Below are 20704 nucleotides of genomic sequence, written 5' to 3'. Positions count from 1 at the left end.
TCAACGTAAGGTTATCAACCAGTCACCATCCCCAGACTGATGGTCAAACGGAGAGGACCAACCAGACTCTCGAACAATACCTACGTTGCATGCTACACCAGACCGAAAGCAACTGGAAAGATATTTTATGGATTGCTGAACACGCATACAATAACTCAGTACATTCAGGAACCGGACAGAGCCCCTTTTATACTATCTTTGGGCATCATCCTCGAACCTCAGCACTCGACTCGCCTCAACACTTAGAAATGCCTGCAGTAACTCACCTGCACTCTACTATTACACAAGCCTTTAAAGAGGCATCAAAACATTTGAAACAAGCAAAAGAAAAATACAAGAAAAATGCCGATCAACATAGAAGTGACACTCCACCATACCAGATTGGGGATCAAGTTTGGCTGGCTACAAAACAAATACCTATGAAAGGAACTCAAACTTTTAATCCTCGATATTTGGGACCTTACACCATCAAGGCCATTATCAACCCGGTGGCCGTAAAATTGGAATTAACCTCTAACATGCCGATTCACCCTGTCTTTCATGTCTCACTTCTAAAACCAGTTCAAGCTGGGACTAGATTAGCCAAACCACCCGACCCCGTCCTCATAGATGGGGAACCTGAATTCGAAGTTAAAAACATCCTGGACTCTAAGATGGTTAAATCAAAGCTTTTTTATTTAATCGACTGGAAGGGCTACGGACCACAAGAAAGGTCATGGGAGCCTAGTGACCACGTTCATGCCCCTCGATTGGTGAAGAAATTCCATCGGAACTTCTCAGACAAACCAGGGCCAGGGGGAAGAATAACTTTAAGAGGGGCCTTGGGGGGGAGTGCTGTCATGATGGCCACCCCCGGGCATCCGGACCCAGCCCAGCAGCCTCGGGAGCAGGCATCCAGACATTTATTGAGACCCCAGCAGTCCCGACTGGGGGCTATCTGGGTTCAGTCCTGGCGCCTTACGCACCAGGCTCATAATAGACATCAGTCCTGGTGCCATAGGCGCCAGGCTCAGAGACATTACTTACCTCCTGCAGACCATGCTGCAAATGAATCAAAGCCCACGTGAGGCCTGGATGGGACTATTTTATTACAGGGACTATTTTTTACTCGGGTGTGGTTCTGGGGAACTTCTTACCTGGGACTACTTTGCAGGCTATTTAAACCATGCCCGAACAGCAGCCCAAGCTTCGCGTTATTCTGCACTTCAGCAGCGTGATGCTCACCGTGCCTGCAGCATCCAGTCCTCTGCCATGACCGCCTCGAACCTGGACACCATCCTAGAAGAAAGAGAAATAAGAACAAGAACTTACCTTTTAATTTTCATCTGTTCACAAATTCGCCACATTTCAGAATTGGAAAAGACACGTCGGAAATAAAAGCATCGCATCGCTAGCAGGCGCGCCCCGCCATACTTACTGGTCTGCATCTCCACGGTTCAGCGCTGCAGCCATCATTTCATCGCTGCATCCGTGGAACCTGGAAGGGACAAAGAGAACAAGGTGAGCCGGGTGCTAACAAAGACAATCAAAGCAACCATATTATACTCACCAGAGTTACCGCTCCCCTGGGCATCTTTCATCGGCGTTCCACCTCTTAAACGCCGCACCTATGGGAGGAAAGAACACTTGTTAAAGACATTTACTTTGCTTTTACCGGACAACGATGGGTAATACAGACTCTTACCCACGCACAACCTGCAGCACTTCAGGTGAACTCTTCTCGGATTAAGCTGCAATACAAAGGGATAAAAACAAGTGAATAACAGACAATTGAACTCTATAGACATTATACGTATGGCTCCTTGCCATTTACCACAGAGTCCAACACATCTGGAACTCGCCCAAGATCTTCAAACCAGTGAAGCAACTGGGATTCTACGCACCCCTGCGCTCAGTGCAGGATGGAGAGCTCATCATTACAAACAATAAGGTGAGACAACAAAAGGGGAATATCGGGGTGCTTAGAGGGAACGAATTAAACAAGTGTTTCCTTGCATCCACTGGGTGGCTAATTCCCCTCCTCCTGCTTTTAGGAAACTACTTTTACGAATCAAGCAGACGAAGCTAGGAAGGCCGGTCCAGTCAGCCGTCTCTGCACTACGAATAACGCTGGTGGAGACCTTAGCAGTCCAGTTCCGATCGACGCCCCCGTGGTAATCAGGTGAGCGTTACAATGGACCGCACACTGTGATTTTCACAACTCCGACTACTGTGAAGATGGAGGTCAACAAGAGCTGAGTGCATATCAGCGACGTACAAAGGGATACCGGTACCCCTCCGCTGGCACAATAGCATGCTCAAATTTATGTATGCCCTATGAATTCGTAGTTCATTCCAGTGGAAAAGGGGGGTGCGGATAAAAACCAGGAACTTACATTTTTCGAGAAGAAGAAGAAATCTTTGCATTTATAACGTGTGTCAGGATCATTAAATGGCCTTCTATTTAACTGCATTCAGCAACAAGCTCTGACTGGGAAGTACGAATCTGTGTATATCACATCAGTGGGTTTGACTCCAGTCTTTGATGCCGTTGACCGCAACTTGTTGTGGTCCAAACTGTATGCATGGGGTATCCCAGTTGGCCTCTTATGACTGATTGTTGGTTTATATACTAACTCCAATGTTCAAGTTCACCTAAATCATTCTGGCCAATTATCTCAATCTATAGCCTCATTTCATGGGGTCAGGCAGGGATGTGTTTTGGCTCCCTGCCTGTTTTACATATATGGCCATTATAGGGAACAGTTCAACACCAGCTACTTTCATTACTCCCAAATTACATCATCTCTAACCAATTTGGTTGGCTTATGCGGCCGACTTTCTCCTTTTCGATTTTACCCCGGTAAGCCTCCAGAAATTACTTAATGCTTTCTCTGATTTTGTGATAAAACATTCTTTCAAAATCAACCCTACTAAAACTAAAATTATTCAGACCAACTTGTCTAGGAAAAAGAATGGGTATACTTGGCGACTTGGTTCAGAACTTGTGGGAAAAGTGGGTTGCTTGATCTATCTGGGTTTGCTTATTTCATCCCAGCCCTGCCTAATTAAGATCTGTGCATGGATGAAGAGTCAGGCTATTGCCTTTTCCTCACAACATTAAAGGGTGGGCTCCAGATATGGTCAATTCACTTTGAGGCCTGATTTACGGTACTATGATGGGAAAGTAGATTGGCACCTATCTTTTGGCTGTGCTTGCTCATTTACCCATGAGGCATTGATCTGGAGATCAGTTTGGGTTTTCCTTCCTCTGTCCCTATCAATGGCAATGACTTGGGTGTAGTTTTCCTCAAAGCCATAACTCACTGGAAGATCCTATCCCTCTTTTTTCAAAACATCTTATGTCTAGCTGATAATTCTTTGTTTGCTGATCCCAAGCCTAAAATCTGGATATGGCTGTTGGGGAGATGTGGTGACCCCATCAGGGGAGGTGCAGTATTCTTCCCTTCCAGCTGATGAAGAACCTATAATTCCTGATGGCATGTTGGCATTATACAACTCATTCCAGTAATAACACCTTAAAACCCTTTCTTGCAAAACACCTTGGGCACAATGACATTACAGATGCTCACTTAACACCTACTGTTTCTGACAGTTTTGATTCAAACAAGTATTCAAATCAATGCAGTGTTAAAAGGTTTAAAACTCAGATGGACTCCAACTCCCATAAAACGTTCAGTACTGGGACGAGGAAAAGGAGAAAGGTGTTAATGTGGAGTAGAAGAAACACCAAGCTCAATGTAGACACTAGTTGTTGTAATACCAATCAGCTGTGTGGGACATTTAAAGATGGTGTGCCTTTTGAAATGAAAAGTGTAGAAGAAACAGGAGGAGAGAGAGATGCAGAGCGGGCGCAGCAGGAAGCAGAACTGAAGGTAGAGACACGCAAGAAGACTGTGTGGAAGGAGGCAAGTACATAATACCGGGAAGACGAGAGACCGGGAGAATCACAGCAAGTGCTGCAGGTGGACCGCTGATGAGCTGGCAGTAGCGATGCTGTCAGGGACTTGGCCACGGTGCAGAGCAGAAGTTCCACTGGCGAGGAAAGGAGAAGCTGGCAGGAGAACCGCAGCAGGGACTGCAAAGCGGGAAGTGCTTTCCTAAGGCACAAACATCACTGCAGCTATATGCCACGGGTCAGGAACACCATGTCATGATGCCTACCCCCAAGGAGCCAGACCGGGCCCAGCAACCCCAGAGGCAGATATCATGTTCCCGAGGGAAGTCCCAGCGGCCCCAGGTAGGGGCCTTTGGACTCAGTCCTGGCGCCTTTGGCGCCAGGCTCATGTTGGACAACAGTCAAGGCGCCATAGGCGCCAGGCTCATAAAGGATGACTTTGTGTTAAGAAGTGCTTGGTGTGAACTTACCTGATGCAGACCGTGCTGCAACATCCAGGCCACCTAGAGGCCTGAATGGGACTATTTTACCTATGGGACTACTTTACCACACAGGTGTGGCCGGAGGAAGAATACATACCTTAGAGGAAGAATACATACCTGGACTACTTTGAAGGCTATTTAAGCCACGCCCAAGCAGCAACTCACGCTTCGGTTTGTTCTGCACCTAGCAGCTGGACGCTCACCGTGTCAGCTCCTGCATCCGGACTCCAGCCACGCCCGACAGCATCCTGGAACACCTGTAAAGGGAGAAGAGAGGAGAACAGGAGAAAGAAGAGACATTACCTGCTCAATCCGCATTCAAGAGTCATCTCGTCGACGTTCCTAAAGGGAAGACATTCATTTTTAAAAGCACATCGCATAGCTCGCTGCAGCGCAGCATTCCACTCACCTTTACTAAGCGCCTTCTTGCCCATCAGCGACCATCTGGATCTTCCGCCGCATTTCAGCGCCTAAAGGAGAAAAAGACAAGAACAAAGGTGAGCTAGGGAAGAGAATAAAAAAAGGCTTAATTTACACCATAAGACTTACCTGTTGGGTCAATCCCTCTTCACTTCGGGTCGGCGCCGTTTCTTTGGCATTTCCGAACCCCGGCCCCTAAGGGGAAAAAAGACATTAGCATTAGTGAGCGAATGCAAGGACATTAGCGGAACGCTCATCAAAGACTTACCTGATATTTATTGGGACATCTCTTCTCATTTCGGATCGGCGCCGTATCTTCGGCATTTCCGAACCCCGGCCCCTAAGGGGAAAAAGACACAAGCATTAGTGCATTAATGCAAGAACACTAGAGGAACCACTCATCAAAAACTCACCAGAATTTTCCTTCGACGGTTCCATTCCCTAACTCGGAATCTTCATTCAGCACCTGAAATAGAGAAAACAGACAATGGTTATTTAAAGCTTGAACTTGCAACAGAATTCTTACAATACCTTACCGGAAAAGTCAAGCGAACTTGAACTCTCACCAATCCGAGATCCAGTGAAGTAACTGGATAACAACGCGCCCCTGCATCAGAAGCAGGATGGAGAGCTCGTCCTTTCAGACCCTAAGGTGAGACTTCACGGGGAATCGCAGAAGGGTTTCGTGGAGAGTGAGAAGGGGAGTGGGAGGCCTACGCATTATCCCGCAGATTGTTAATACTCCCTTTTCACACACAGAAGGATATTTCTACGAGCCAGACAAGCCAGATTTGGGGGTGCGGTCCATTCCATCTTCCAAGTCCTGCGCATCACCCTAGAAGAGGCCACAGCAATCCAATCCACGCCAGCGCCTCCGTGGGAGTCAGGTGAGCGTTACACACCAGCAAACACTGGTGAGTGTGCCCAGAAGCATTCTGAGCCCCGGTGCATACCAACCGGTGTACAAATAATTGGTAATTTATTTTAAATATCACCCCAATGATGTATAAAGACTGAATTTACACATTTCTCCATACATCAGATGTCGACGTGTGGAAAGCTGGAGTAAAGGTTGTCATGAGCAAAAGAAGTTTAATGAAGCAATTTAAAGGCAAGATCCGTACAAATCTTCCTATATGAAAAGTCAATATGGGGAAGACTGGAACAAGTTTTGCCACAAGCCAATGAATACTAACAATGAAGTTAATAAACAAAACTTGAACAAGTCTCCATGTATGTGATGCCAATATGGGGAAAGTTGCAACAAGTAATACCTGGGTCAAATGAAGTATAAACAGTGAAGAAGTACAACTGTGGTATTGTGTTTTACTTAATATGAAAGACAACTGAAAGATAAATAAAATATTGTAAGAAGATCTGGTGAAAGAAGTACATCAGGCATTGAGCCTTTAGGGGAAACATACCTGGCAGGACAGTACCCCAGGGGATCTACCAAGTGCAGAGGGGGATTCCAGACAGGGGAGTACACCAGGAAACCATCTGTTATAAGTTGTTAGAAAAAAAGATACAGTGTGGAAGGTTGCCTGCAGAAAAGTTACTATGTGCAAAAGACACTTTTAACATCTGTTAACTCCATTACTTGGAAAATACATTCTTTTATTATCCTTAAGAAAGTGTTATCGGAAAGAGACATTTCTACTACTCTTAAGCAACCTTTGTTTGGAAAAGACATTTTTCTCATCATCCTTAAGAAAGTATTCAAATACCATTTCTTAAGTTGCTAAGAGATACTTTTGCACTCCTTTCATAATTTCTTGCAAAATACATTTTCTTTATCATCTGTAAGAAAGTGTTAGATGAAAGAGATGGTTCTACTACGCTTAAGAAAACACTGTTTGAACAGAAAATGTTCAATATTCTACCTGAAACAGTTCAGGGGAAGGGAATCATCCCCTGGATATCAGGATTGTTTTGTTGGATTTACTTACTTAGTTTTTGCACACATTCTACTGAGTTTAAATCAGAAATATTTGCCCTGCACCCTTTGTTGTTCATTTTTAGTGGGAGGGTCAGATACGTTTTGGACACAAGGATAGTTTGGCGACAATACATAGACTGATGTTTATTTTTGATCTCCTAGGCAGGGAAACTCTGTTTAGAATGGGAGAGAAATACCTTTATCCAAACCATTTTTCTTTAATAAAAAGTCTAATGTTGAAAACATTACAACTTTGTGTCCGTCTCTCATTTCTGACCCCTCAGAATAGCCCCTAAGCACACCGATGACATCACAAATGGCACCAGTGATGCTATTATATATGACATCACTTATGGCATCATGAGTGAAATCACTGGTGCAGCAGATGATGCGTGTAAGAAAGAAAGATGCAACAGCTTGTTTGCAGTTTGCATTTAAAAATACAAGAGCTGGCAGTGGTGGCGATGCTGTCTGGGACTTGGCCACGGTGCAGAGCCGAAGTTCCACCAGTGAGGCAAGGAGAAGCTGGCGGGAGAACCGCAGTAGGGACTGCTAAGCAGGAAAGGCTTTCCTAAGGCACGAACATTACTGCAGCTATATGCCACGGGTCAGGAACACCAGCAAACACCAACCATGTTATTCTTACACATCAGAGATACTCTATATTGATTGAGCATTGGCTGTGATGGGATACTCTAGGCCCGTTATCACTCTGTTCTAAAAACAGTACCTATGGAAAGAAGGCATTTTGGTACTCAAATTATGACTTCACACCTGTCCACTGAAGAATAAATCATACATGATAAGGGGCAGTCAGACCCCAATGTTATATCACTATATTGTATACCTAGTTTTGGCACTTTTGAAAAAATAAAACACTGGACGGATTAACATCAAATGAGCAAAAGCACACTTTTGGGACCTGACCAAAGATCCACGCAACTCCATCCTGTGGTTCAGGCTGTAGCTGCAATCAAAATGTTGTCCCCATTCAATTCTATCATGATTTTGAAAATGTTTGGTCCCCCCCCCTACAACTTTTCCCACCCTTGACGTAACCGCACCAGACTTTGCAAGAATATTCTAAGTCAGGTCTATATTGTGTTTGCAAAGATCATCCAGATTTGTCAAACAGTGCCAAAATTCTAAGCCACCCAAAAACCGCTCTTCACCAACACTAAACCCCCTACAGCTTTGTCTTTACTTGATGAAACCTCACCAAACTTTGTCAAATTATTCGGAGTCAGGTCTATTTTGTTTATGTCAAGATGTGTGCAGATTCGTTAAACAACACCAAAGTTAATGCCGCCCAAAAACTGCTCTTCACCTACCCTGACCCCCTACAACTTTGCCACCCCCTTGACAAAACCACAACAAACACAGCAAAAATATTCAAGGTTCGGTCTTCTGTGTATCTTGTGTCAAAGATTTGTGTGGATTTGATGAATGGCATCAAAGTAATAAATGCTTTGCCGTCTCTGTAATGTAGGCATGCATTGTATTTACTGAAATAACTTTTAGTTTTAAAAATGTTAACATGAACAATATAGTGAAACAAACCTTTCAAATTCTCTGAAAAACCATAGCTAAAGAGACGTTAAGGTGAACATTTAACATAGCAAAACCCTTGAAATTTGGCGGAACATTAGACAAAGACATCTTAACTCCACAAGTACTCTGAATGCTCCGCACATACTCACATCATACAGTGCACCTGCTATTGTTCCATGTCATATTTTTATAGTTATTAAGTATACTGAAATAACACGTGTACCAAGAGAGTGGCCCACAAATATTTTAACAGACATAATGAGGGATCTCATGTCTGATGTCATACATAGAAAATCCTCTTTGGAGTGCATAATTAAAAGCATAGCATCAGTGCAGCATCTAATATTATGCTTGATATAGTGTGGCCTAAGCCATCTTCTTCCCAGATCAATATAACATTTACAAATTAATAAAAAAATGTAGAAGGTTCTCGTTTTATATTGCCTGTCTATGCCCTTCCAGGTGGTTCTAGTTCTCACTGGGTGAACATTTAATCTAATCATAAGGACAACCCTCCGACACTCTTGAGATTTTATTTTTGTCAAAATATTTGGGTCTACTACGTCAATGCAAGTCTCACTGTAAAGCTTTAGGGGAGGCAGCCTCGAGATGTGCACCTGGGTAATCTCAAACTTTTCTTTTTTGGCGCATTTCTTGATCAAATGTTTCCAATTTTCTTTTGTTGTGGACCTAAGGAGCTCTATCTCATTTAACCTCCCATTTTTCCAATAAAGCGACTCCCTTCAAGTTCCATTGGTACTTCTCTTGTGCAGGGGATCTGACTATCTCCTTCTAGGCATTCCCTGTACTTGGATTTATTACGGATCGGACTGCACTTTAAGGAAAAACTGCAGGAAGCAAATCTCTGCCTGACACCCTAAACTAGACACCCCTAGCTCATGTTGAAGTTATTGTCCTGGTGTTGCTGGTGACAACCCTACTAGCTTTCTTAGAAACTGATATAGTTTCCAACCTTGTGTAGTAGGAGAATCCCCACAGCTCACCTGAATTCAGCATTGCCATGTGAATTGTAAGCTTTAAAACAGATAGGCATTTAGCTGTTTTCCCCCATAGAGATAAATAAGACCCTTAAAACTTGCTTCCGGCTTCTTTGCTATCAACTGTATTTGGGTGTTCTAACTCCCATCCTTTGAAAATCCGAACCCTAAAAACATATACGAGTTGACCACCTCTATTTTCTCTTTGTTGATGCACCATCTACCTGTGATCTTCCTTTTCCAAATACCATGATCTTGGTTTTTGATAGTGTCAGACCATGTTTCCTAAAAAAATTCATCAGCATTAAAAAGACCCTGCTGCAGCCCCCCTTTGGTAAAATCAATTAGTGTAAAATTGTCAGCATATGGCAGGGTGCTGACCTTAATCCCATTTAATAGGGGGGGGGCTTGGTTAGAACACCATGTTGGTTAAAATCTGATAAAAACAAGGGAAATGAAAGTGGGGCTACCGGGCACCCCGTTTGATCCCTTTATTGGTTTAGATATCCTCTGAGTATTAATGTATCCCTGGGCAGCGTATTGATACTGAATGACTAGCTGAATAAACTGAATTTGCCCTGAAGGAGCGCCCATTGGGTTAAATTCTTCCATAGCAGATTCCTATCAATTAAATCAGAGGCCTTAGAAAGGTCCAGAAAGGCCACATATACCTTATTATCTGATTTTAGTATATTTCTCCACTATGGTGTGCAGCACAAGGCATTGATCCAGCATGGAGAATTATTTTCTAAAGCCAGCTGGATTATCTGGTAGCACGTTATTATCTAATGCCCAGTTCTGTAGCCTGGTTGCCAAGCAGCCTGCAAATATCTTGCTCGAGACATCTAGTCGTGATATTGGGCGATAGCAGTGGAGATCAGCTACTGTACCCTTTTTGAATAAAGAGATTAATACGCTCCTCTTCCATGGTAATGGGCAATACTGTCCCTGGGAAATTGCATTAAAAACATGCATCAGCACTAGGGCCCATCACTCCTACAAGCATATACATACTTCAGGCCTTATCCCATCAGGGCCTGCAGCTTTACCAATTTTCACAGTGCGGATGCAGGTAGTCATTTCTTCCTGTGAAAAAATGAACTTTCATAGGACTTTAAATCTTTTTCGTTGATCCTTTCAGGATCCTTCTTAAACAGGAGTCCTTGAAAGTGTGCTCTCCACAGAGGGGGAGTAGACCCCCGGGGTCACCATCCCCATTTTCCCCAATGCCTATTGATTCCATTTCTTTTGTATTCATTTTATTTATTGTTTTAAATGCTGACCAATCACGAGAGCAGCGCAGCACTGTCCAGTAAGTACTATTGACAGTGGTGTAGCAATTGATATTTCTGCAATACGTTCAGATTTCGTAGTCTCCATATTGTTTTGAATAGTCCAAGTAGCACAGTTTCCACAACGTGCCTGTTGCCACACATCGCTGGTTAGATAATGTTGTAATGTGACCTACTCAGCCCTGAGCTGTGCCTGAACTTTTACCTGCCTGTAACTACCGAATGTGACCTTCCTAGCCTTGTGCTATGCCTGAATTGTACCTGCCTGAAACTACCGAATACGACCTACCCAGCCCTGTGACGGAATTTGACCTGCCTGTAACTGCCGAATGTGACCACCTGTAACTATCGAATATGACCTGTGCTTTCTGTAACTAGATGCCTCTGGGTGTTGTGTGCTGAAATTAGGCAATTACCTGGACAAAGTAGATCTCCTGTTCAACTTAAATGCTGTTTGGCGATCCAGAGGGTCCCGGAGATTCTTCATTTTATCTCATTTACCGCCAATGGGTTATCTTAAAACATCTCCCCTGGGGCAAGAACTGAGACAAATGCTTTCTTTATTATGTTTTCTGCATAAAATAAAATCAGGGGGAAGGGTGGGCACCACTTCTATATTCAATAATTCACAATTATTTCTTATTGTTCACAAATGTTGTGGGAGCTCACCTTGTAGCCTCGGCACAAGGTAATGACAATATCAAAAAGAAGAAACGGATAACTTCCGTCCCTGGGTGAGCTCGCTCAAAGAACCCTTTCCGGGGTTTCAAAATGATATTATAAACTACACAGAAACTTGCAATCGTGTCTTACTGACATTAAAGTGATTCATTGAGAGGAATATCATTTTGAAACCCCGGAAAGGGTTCTTTGAGCGAGCTCACCCAGGAACGGAAGTTATCCGTTTCTTCTTTTTGATTCTGCATAAAATAAACCATATTTCTTAAATAATATGGCACCAGAATGGGCGAGCCGCCGCACGTAACCAGTGGCTGTTTTACCATCACTTTTAACCTCAACCAGAACGAGCCATCAATTGGGGGCATTGTGCCCCTTTTACACCTCTCTACTCTCCCCACTTTCTGAACAGAGAGTGGCATCTAGCAGTGACGGTGACGGGCCTTTCAACCATATCAAATGAAAGGTGCCTCCGGGGGGTGGGGGGCAGCAACTGCTCCCATGGTGCCAGTCAGCAGTCTTATAATACAGCAATAGATTCCTTTCTATATAATATTCGTTCCAGAGCTTTAAATGGGCACTTTTCTAGCGCTCGCGTCAGAAGCTTCTTTTGCGGGAGCCCTTCAGTCGTCACTTTGAAGTGATTGGCCAGGCACGCGTCCCATCCAGAGTTATTGATAATCCCCTAATAAAGACAGAGCTTGGGCAGGGTTCAGGTCACGTGACTCGGACATGAATTAGATGCAGGCTGAAGCAGGGCTGTCACAAGGTGTGGTGAGGCCCGGCCCAAAACATTTGGTATGATATCATACGATTGGTTATTTATAACATACTTCATATGTCATACCCAGAGATTTCTAAGCGCGTACCGGGGGATCGAACATGTGTTTCTGGTAATGTCTTGCTTACAAGGTGAGCACATTGCTCCTGAGCTATCCTCCCAAGACTGGTGAGGCCCCCTTACGATTATTTGCACGGGGCTAGTGGTGGCACCGCAGCAAACAGGAGGCACGAGAAATATCACCTTGAGTTTTTGTGTGGAGGAAACTAAATATGGTTTATTCATACAACTGCAAATCAACTACAGCAAAGTTAGGTTTCTCTACTGAAGAAAGGTTTATGCCAGACTAACTTTACTATCATATGCATAAAGATATATAAGATGGCATGAAAACTGGTATTGTTCAATCCCCCGCCCTCCTTCTCCCACTGCCCAACATATTCAACTCTACCCTAATTCCTGATGACACTATATCTGCATGTTCTCGCCATCTACGAGCAGGACCCAGAAAAACAAAACAAGTTGCGTTGTGGTAACACTGAATGGTGATTTTTTTTTTCATATTGTAAAGCTCTCTGCATGGGGTTATTTTAAAACCGTTTGCAGTGGTCACATGTAAATGAATGGTTGATTGTGTCAGCAAGGGAGCTGAGTTCTAATGCCAGCTTCCTCACGGGACTAGTGTGATCCTGGGCAAATGATGTCATCGTCATCCTTTACCTGGGTTCCCTTTCCTGCTAAATTAAGAGTGCTGAGAAACAAGCCTAGCAGCGGTACGAACCACGACATCAGAGGGGGTGCTAGCCCCAAACGCGTACTCAAGTGACCCCAAAACATCTGACTGAACGATCAGTGGGCTGCCGCTGTACACCCATAGAATAGGCGCTGCCGTGCAGAGATGTCATCCGATGTTTACTGCACACCGTGGATTGAATCTCTTCTAGGCGCTTGGGGAATAGTGAACATGTGCATAGTGCCCTGAGGCCGGAAATCCTCCACTTCTTCTGACGCTATCCCCTTTTGTTTCTAATCGCGTACCGGGGGATCGAACATGTGTTTCTCGTATTGTCTTGCTTCCAAGGTGAGCACATTGCTCCTGAGCTCTCCTCCCAAGACTGGTGAGGCCCCCTTACGATTATTTGCACGGAGCTAGTGGTGGCACCGCAGCAAACAGGAGACTCGAGAAATATCACCTTGAGTTTTTGTGTGGAGGAAACTAAATATGGTTTATTAATACATCTGCAAATCAACTACAGCAAAGTTAGGTTTCTCTACTGAAGAAAGGTTTATGCCAGACTAACTTTACTATCATATGCATAAAGATATATAGGATGGCATGCTGGCGTGTGTTGCGAGTTGCCAGTACCAAGGAGCGCCCTTCCCCTATATGCGCATTAAAACAGACATCATACATAGTGACATGTGAAGTGGGGGCTGGTGAGGGAGCCCAAACCAAACAAGGGGTGCTTGAGAGGAGTTCTCACGCCCAAAAAATGTTTGAAAAATTGGGTTAAAATGCTGCATTTTACATAACTTTCTTTTTAAAAGATTGGGTAAAAAGCCATACAGTTTGCAATTGGCTCTGTATGGTAGCTCATGGAAAAGGCCAATAGTTGCAAGTCACCCACCATGCACAGGAGCATTTTCAAATGCATTTCATGCCACCTTTGCCCACAACATATGCCAGTACACAAATATGTTTGTGCTGGCTGTTCCCAGGTATGTCCATACAGGCTGCACCAATATATGCCAGTATAATTATATAAGCCACTAAAACTGCCATGCCACAGAAAGTATATCCAGGCTGGCTGTGCACCATCAAAGTTATTACTGGCTAGAATGGTCTACATTCAATGTGGTCCAGATTAGCCATGTAGTAACCCTTATGTTTGCTCTAGCCTTGAAGCATATTCCTATGCATCAACAAGAGAAAAGCAAAACAAGCATTGACAATGGAAACAGCTTGGGCTTTCAAGTAGGCATGGGCAACCCACTGCTGTATTAGAATGAATTGACCATTGATTGCAGCAGGTGCAAAATGGTTCGAGAACCTGAGCATCTAATAGCAGTCCCTGGCAAATGCTTAATACTTATGCACACGCCAAACCTGTTGGCTTTGCCAATGCTTTTTAACAGGACTTCAGTAAAGGACATGCATGGTAGTTTTAAATAAAGTGGATGAAGGCAGACCTGGTCAAGACATTTTTATTACACCATTGTTGTGTGTTTACAGCACCCATTAAGTATTTCGCTCTAAGAAGACTCCTTTGAGAAAACACTGGCAGGCCCTTCAATTGCAAAGCTTGATGAAGGCTAGAAGAAAGCTAGCTCAAAGTGTTCCCATGAGGAGGTTTTTTTTTGGGGGGGGGGTGGGGTCAGGGACTGGGTGGGATTAGCATGGGCATGGGCAGTCAATGAGTGGGCAAATACCCAAACAGCCCTTCAAGCTGTATGTCCCTCCTCATTTGCCATTTCTCCTTATAATGCAATAGTGTTGGCTTATTGGTGGCACTTACTAGGCTCTCACTCATCGGCTTGTGGCTCGCTTTGCAGCAGGCGTCCCAGGAGGAAAGCTGCAGCCCATGGGGTGCGGGGGAGGGGGTATTGTGGTTTTCCATCACCAATGGATGCTACCAGGTGGATGGGAGAGAGAATGATGGATATGGGCATTATGTCTGGCTTACATCTTCCAGCCGAAGGCAGAGCCCGTCCTTCGCCCAGGACTCAGCATTTGAGTTTAGAGAGTGGCCAAGATTGCCTAGCATGAAATAATAACCTTCTGCCTCTTTCAGACTGGTCAGACTACTTCAGACTGTTTCCCACGTGTACTTTAAACACTTAAGACCTACACCTGTGGCAAAAAAAGGTGTATGTTGCTCTTAGGACATATATAAGCACAGTTCCTAAATTGGGAAAGTGTGATCTGTACACTCCCCCGAGTATCAGAGACCATCCCTAAAACCATTGTTTTGGGCCACTGCAGTCTGGCCCCCAAAGGGGTAAGTGAGCGCAATTGACAGTGAAAGGCTTAAGTCAGTCTACCTGAGGATTCTCAGGAGGATAGCTCAGGGGCAACGTGCTGACCTTCAAAGCAAGACAACATGGAGCAACAACAGGTTCGATCCCGGGTCAGCGCTTAGAAACCGCTGCGTATGCGCGTTATAAATAACCTATCATATCATATCATACCTCGGAGTTGGACTCGTTAAAGTGAAGCCAAAAGGGAAGGCAGGATGTGTGGCCACCGAGACCTGCTCTGTCCCAGTTAGTTATCTGGCGTATTAAATGGGTACCGTATTTGATAATGGTCACAGGACTTCTTCGACAAGAGAATACAGTGTTTTCCAAACTTACAGCACAGCTGCCCCCACACGCCCCCCCCCCTTCACTTTCCCTGAGTTAAAGATGTCTCCTTCAAGGATATCAGCGCGTGAAACACGAGGGGTGCAGCCCTAATCATTGATATCTGGCGTGAAGGGTGGCAACGTCTTGGCACCAGCCCCCCTTTCTGCAAAATCAAATCCCAGTCAAGGACTCCACTTGCCCTAGTGTCATTACGAATTTACAGCGTTCATGATGTCATGTTTACAGCAGTAGCCCTCGGACCACAACAGTGGGAAGATACCCAGCAATATAGTTCACACCCACAAAAACTTCACATCAGCGAGCCGGGCTAGATGTGGCACCGGGAAACAAAGTCTGCACCCCCTTCACACAACAGTCGAGCCAAAACGGTGTGAGCACAGAAGCAGCAGATGGGTTCACGGAAGCTCTGGAATACTGCGAGGCGGCGGAGCTCACCTCCGAGCCCAGCCGTCTTCCATTACGTTGCTGTAATTGCAGGGACTGGGAGCAGGCAGCACAGTTCCCTGTGACCGTGACACGGGTGGACTGTGCTGCCTTCCACTCGGGCGAGGAGAGGGCGCCGCGAGGCCCCTCCCAAGCGCGAGTCCGGGAGCAGTTTGCCCCTCCTGCACCTACCCCGCTCGCCCCCGACGGCCCTGGGCTGAAGCCTTGCAGTTCAGCCCGGGGTCAGAAGCGTGGGCGCCGGCACGTGCTTGACTCATAAAGGCGAAAACTGGTATTGTTCAATCCCCCGCCCTCCTTCTCCCACAGCCCAACTTATTAAACTCTACCCTAATTCCTGATGACACTATATCTGTATGTTCTCGCCGTCTACGAGCAGGACCCAGAAAAACAAAACAAGTTGCGTTGTGGTAACACTGAATGGTGATTTTTTTCCCCGTACTGTAAAGCTCTCTGCATGGGGTTATTTTAAAACCGTTTGCAGTAGTCACATGTAAATAAATGGTTGGTTGTGTCAGCAAGGGAGCTGAGTTCTAATGCCAGCTTCCTCACGGGACTAGTGTGATCCTGAGCAAATGATGTCATCGTCATCCTTTACCTGGGTTCCCTTTCCTGCTAAATTAAGAGTGCTGAGAAACAAGCCTAGCAGCGGTACGAACCACGACACCAGAGGGGGTGCTAGCCCCAAACGTGTACTAAAGTGACCCCACAACATCTGACTGAGCGATCAGTGGGCCAACCCTGTACACCCTTCGAATAGGCGCTGCCGTGCAGAGATGTCATCCGATGTTTACTGCACAACGTGGACTGAATCTCTTCTAGGCGCTTGGGGAAAAGTGAACATGCGCATAGCGCCCAGAGGCCGGAAATCCTCCACTTCTTCTGACGCTATCCCCAATTGTGCATCAGACTGAGCAAGGAGAGAGTTCTCGGTGTCTTTGCGGTGTGATTTTTGGTAGGTAAACTATGGGAAAGACAATAATAATAATTTGGCATTTATATATAGCGCTACGAACCCTCAGGTTCATAGCTGAGCGCTGCTTATTATGGTGTGGTGCTCATTTATCGACCTCGGAAAGATGAAAGGCTGAGTTTGGCACAGCCGGGATTCGAACTTGCAAGCTCTGCACGGATATCAAAGCCAGCGCTCTACTCGCTGTGCCACTTGACTGGCTGAGACGTGTAGCTCAGGCATTGCACTCCATACGTTTTCACTAAAATATTCTAGTTGTATATGGGTAACGTTTATCAAATATGTTTTCATGTGCCCTTCCAACAGTCCCCCAAAACCACCATTGCTATTGAAGGTGTGTATTTCTGATAAGTAACTAGTGGTGGTAACTTATGTAGGCGTGTTCCTTTTATCATCAGAAGGAAGCCTTCCTCCGCAATACAAAGTAAAACGCACTGAAAAGTGCCAGAGGGCTCGTGTGACACAATACATTGCATGACAACCCCCGATAGAGACACACGAGTACATATTACTGGTTAACATATTTTGGATAATGTTACAAGGTAAAGTCACGGGGGATTGGATAGCGCAACTTCTCCCATTTGAGTGGCCTCTTGGTGCTTTAGTCTTGGTCTTCTAGATGCGATAGCACCATGGACAATATATTGTCCTTGGATGTACATATGGTGTGCTTGATATTACCCAGCCCCATGGTACTCACTTTTTATCAACCTCCAGATGTTTTGGACTATAACTTCCATGATCTCTTACCATTGACAATGCTAGCCAGAGCTGATGGGAGTAGTAGTCCAAAAAACCCGAAGAGCCAAAAGGTTGAAGACCACTACTCTATAGGTTAAAGGACTGAGTCAGCGCTGCCAGGATATGAGCCTGTAACTTGTTGCTGAACCTGTGAACAAACTAAACTATCTGGTCCGAAAGGCTGAATTCAAATCCCGGCTTCCCTGCATGACGAACTGTGTGATACTGGACACATTCGAGTAGCTGGTTGAGCCACAGTTCCTTTCTCGGGCAAAACATGTTCGCGCACGTTGATACAAGTTAAACAAAGCTTACGCGTTATCTTAACGCAGAACATGGGTTCCGAATCAGATAGAAAGTGTACTTTACCTCTGGGGTAGGAGATGGTTCTGGGGGGTTGCAGGCAGACGAAGACCAATAGCAGGCTCCAGGCAGCCAACTCCATCCTCGCCGGGCTTAAGACAAAGTGGGTCCGTGGTCAGGTAGCCTTGTCAAGCACCAACTTCAGGCTGTGAGGGGCTCGGATTTCAAACATGCAGCGGATCTCATCACTCAAGAAGTGGCTTTACTCTAACAGCCTAAAAATTGCTTTTTTTAAAGTAAAAAAAAAAATCTTCAAACAAGGATGAGGTCACCCTAATTCTTTAAAGCACTCGTCTGGAGGGCATTAACCCTTTGCGGATCCCACAAGGGGAAGCACTACAGAAATGGGGGAGGGGGTCCAGGAAATACCATACTCAGGGGCATAAACAGCAATTTGGTAAACCCGAGCTGCACGGGCCGCTGCGGGGACATGCCCGCGAGGCAGGCGCTAGGGCAGAATTCAGACAAGGCGCTTTAAGTCCTCCCAAGGGTATCAAGGCGAAAGACCATCCCGTCCGGCTGTTCCCTGGCTCCGCAGGTACACTGCGACTTCTGCCCACTCTCCGAACGCCGGACCCACGCGCCCCCGTCTGATGGTGAGTGGCGGATTACCGCGAATAACACGGCGTCAGCGCACAAAGGCCGTCTGAAACTATGAGTAACATTCCTTCCACCCTCATCGCTGACCTGGCAAGAAAGCTGGAAAAATGTGGTCCGCTGTCAGTACATGTGTTTGTGGTTGCAGACATTCTTCAACAATGCACACACGTTGCCTAATTGTGTTCTCCCTAATGCCGAAGTTCGCCTGCTTCATGTGTGTAATGTGAGGTGTGCAAGGGGTTTTTCTATACGTAACTTTACTTTGGTTATATAGCACTGAATACCGCCCAGAAGCCGTTTCAAAGAGCTGCAAGGGAAGAAAGGAAGGAGGGCTATTGGAACTCTCCCTATGCACCACTGCCATGTGCACGGGTTGGCGCGTCTGAAGCCAAGGGGGCGGGGCTTATGTCAGAGGAAAGATGCCAGGTAGCGTTGGTGTTGTGTGGATGCATGCAGGCCGCCTCACCCTGCGTTCTGCCTGCAGCTCCTTTTCTAGGCATTATTCACCTGGGGGCACAGAGGCGTTTGTTTCCAGAGGGTAACCTCGTTTGCCAGTGGTTCTAGGTAGCATTAGCTGGGGGCGTGGTATGTTAAATGCGGTGTTGCTTGAATCCCGATGGTAGGAATGTTTTGCAGGCAGCGTGCTGGTGGCGGGCGTGGTGGGGTATGCGCGTAGTGCAGCCGAGCGTAGGAGGTGTAGATCTCAGTGTGGGGGATTACCGAGGGGGCACGGCGGGCAGCGTGTGAATTGTTGGCAGGTTACCGGGATCGGGTCATGTCTGGTTCGATGTGTAAAAAAGCCGGGTCTTCAAAGTCAGGTGAGTCTGAATCGTACGGTTTCGCTTTGGGAGGGAATCCCAGAGTTTCACCGTAATATTCGAACAAGGCAATCCCTGTCCAGCATATCGCATGGCTCCTCGAACCCCAGTGTTCAACCTGCTTGGAATGGGGTGATCTTTCCTGGGATACATTCAGCTGCTTGGCCCTGAAGGGCTCTATTGGTGATGCAGAGTGTTTTTTTTTTTAAAGGGATCATTACAAGACCGCAAACCATTGGAGTGATGTTACATTCAGCGTTATATGTTCCCTCCTGACAAGTTTAAGAAGGAGGCTTGTCGCTGTGTTCTGGATGCATTGAAGTTTCTTAGTAAGGTAATCAGGCATGTCAAGGTTTATACTGCTTGCATAATCAAACCTTGTTAATACCAAAGCTATGATGGCAAGTGTCCTTTGCATGAAGTTGAGGAAGGGCATTTTTGGCCTGACGAAGCGCAGATAGTGGAAGCATTTCTTTACCAATGCATTGACTGGTGGCACTAAGGTAAGTCCATTGCCAATAAGAATCCAATGGTTCTTGATCACCTCTAAGAGTTTCCGGACAGCACCCAATTCTGAAAGTCAGGGTAAGGATGCTAGCGCTGCACCCTGGCGAGGAATTACCCCGATTCCACACTGAAACCCATGTGGTACCTGAACAAGTCTGCCACTAGTATACAGTGACAACCACAGAAAGAACATTCGGTCTATCTGGGCACACATTGAATCTTCATCACTAGCACGCTATCCTAAAACACCAACAGCACCCACCCACGTGCCTGGCCTCCGGCCTGCTTACTGGAGCCCAGCCATCCCACCTAAATCTTAACCTGGCAAAAATGCACACATGCATCTTTTAATCTAAACTCTTAGAACCTCCTACACATGGAATGCGGTCACCGAGGGTGTTCCAACCACAAAGCGCATTGAGGCCATACAAATGGGGAAAGGGTGCTATATAAATGACAGATACAGTACAATGTGTGTCTTGCTTAGGTACAGATGGTACTTACAGGCCGATTCATGGAAATACAGTCAAAAGTATCGCACGCGGCTGGCGCACAGCGTGCCCGTGCGAATGTCTGCGCCAGCCGCGTGCGATAAAACCAATTCCCGCGCACAGCGTATTCATGGATTCTCGCCTCCAAAAGCAGACGTGGTGCAGAGTATCGCAGCGACCCTGCAGCAGCGCCAGTTACGCCCCCAAGAACGCCCTCGCGCAAGGAAAAGCCATCAAGATCGCAAAACCATCGCAAAGGGCTGCGCCAACCCTGTACCAGTGCGAGAAGTAACACACGCGACCTGGGGGAGCGTGTGCGTGTATCACAGGGGTGCGCGAGAAGTTCCACACGCGATTGGCCTGGG

At 45.9% G+C, this 20704-nt stretch overlaps 1 protein-coding gene across 2 annotated transcripts in view; it reads right to left on the bottom strand.

Annotated features, from left to right (window-relative positions):
- PAMR1 (peptidase domain containing associated with muscle regeneration 1) overlaps window positions 1-18127 on the bottom strand; it is a 443694-nt gene extending 425567 nt beyond the window's left edge. For both annotated transcript variants that reach the window (XM_069623360.1, XM_069623361.1), the window contains exon 1: window positions 17930-18127. In XM_069623360.1, coding sequence (XP_069479461.1) covers window positions 17930-18005 — 76 coding nt within the window. In that variant the 5' untranslated portion in view covers window positions 18006-18127. The remainder of the gene's footprint in view (window positions 1-17929) is intronic.
- Between the last annotated feature and the right edge of the window lie 2577 nt (window positions 18128-20704).

This window comes from Ambystoma mexicanum, chromosome 11 (assembly GCF_040938575.1).
Source record: "Ambystoma mexicanum isolate Mex_15411 chromosome 11, UKY_AmexF1_1, whole genome shotgun sequence".
Lineage (NCBI taxonomy): Eukaryota > Metazoa > Chordata > Amphibia > Caudata > Ambystomatidae > Ambystoma > Ambystoma mexicanum.
This window is presented reverse-complemented; position numbering and strand designations above follow the sequence as displayed.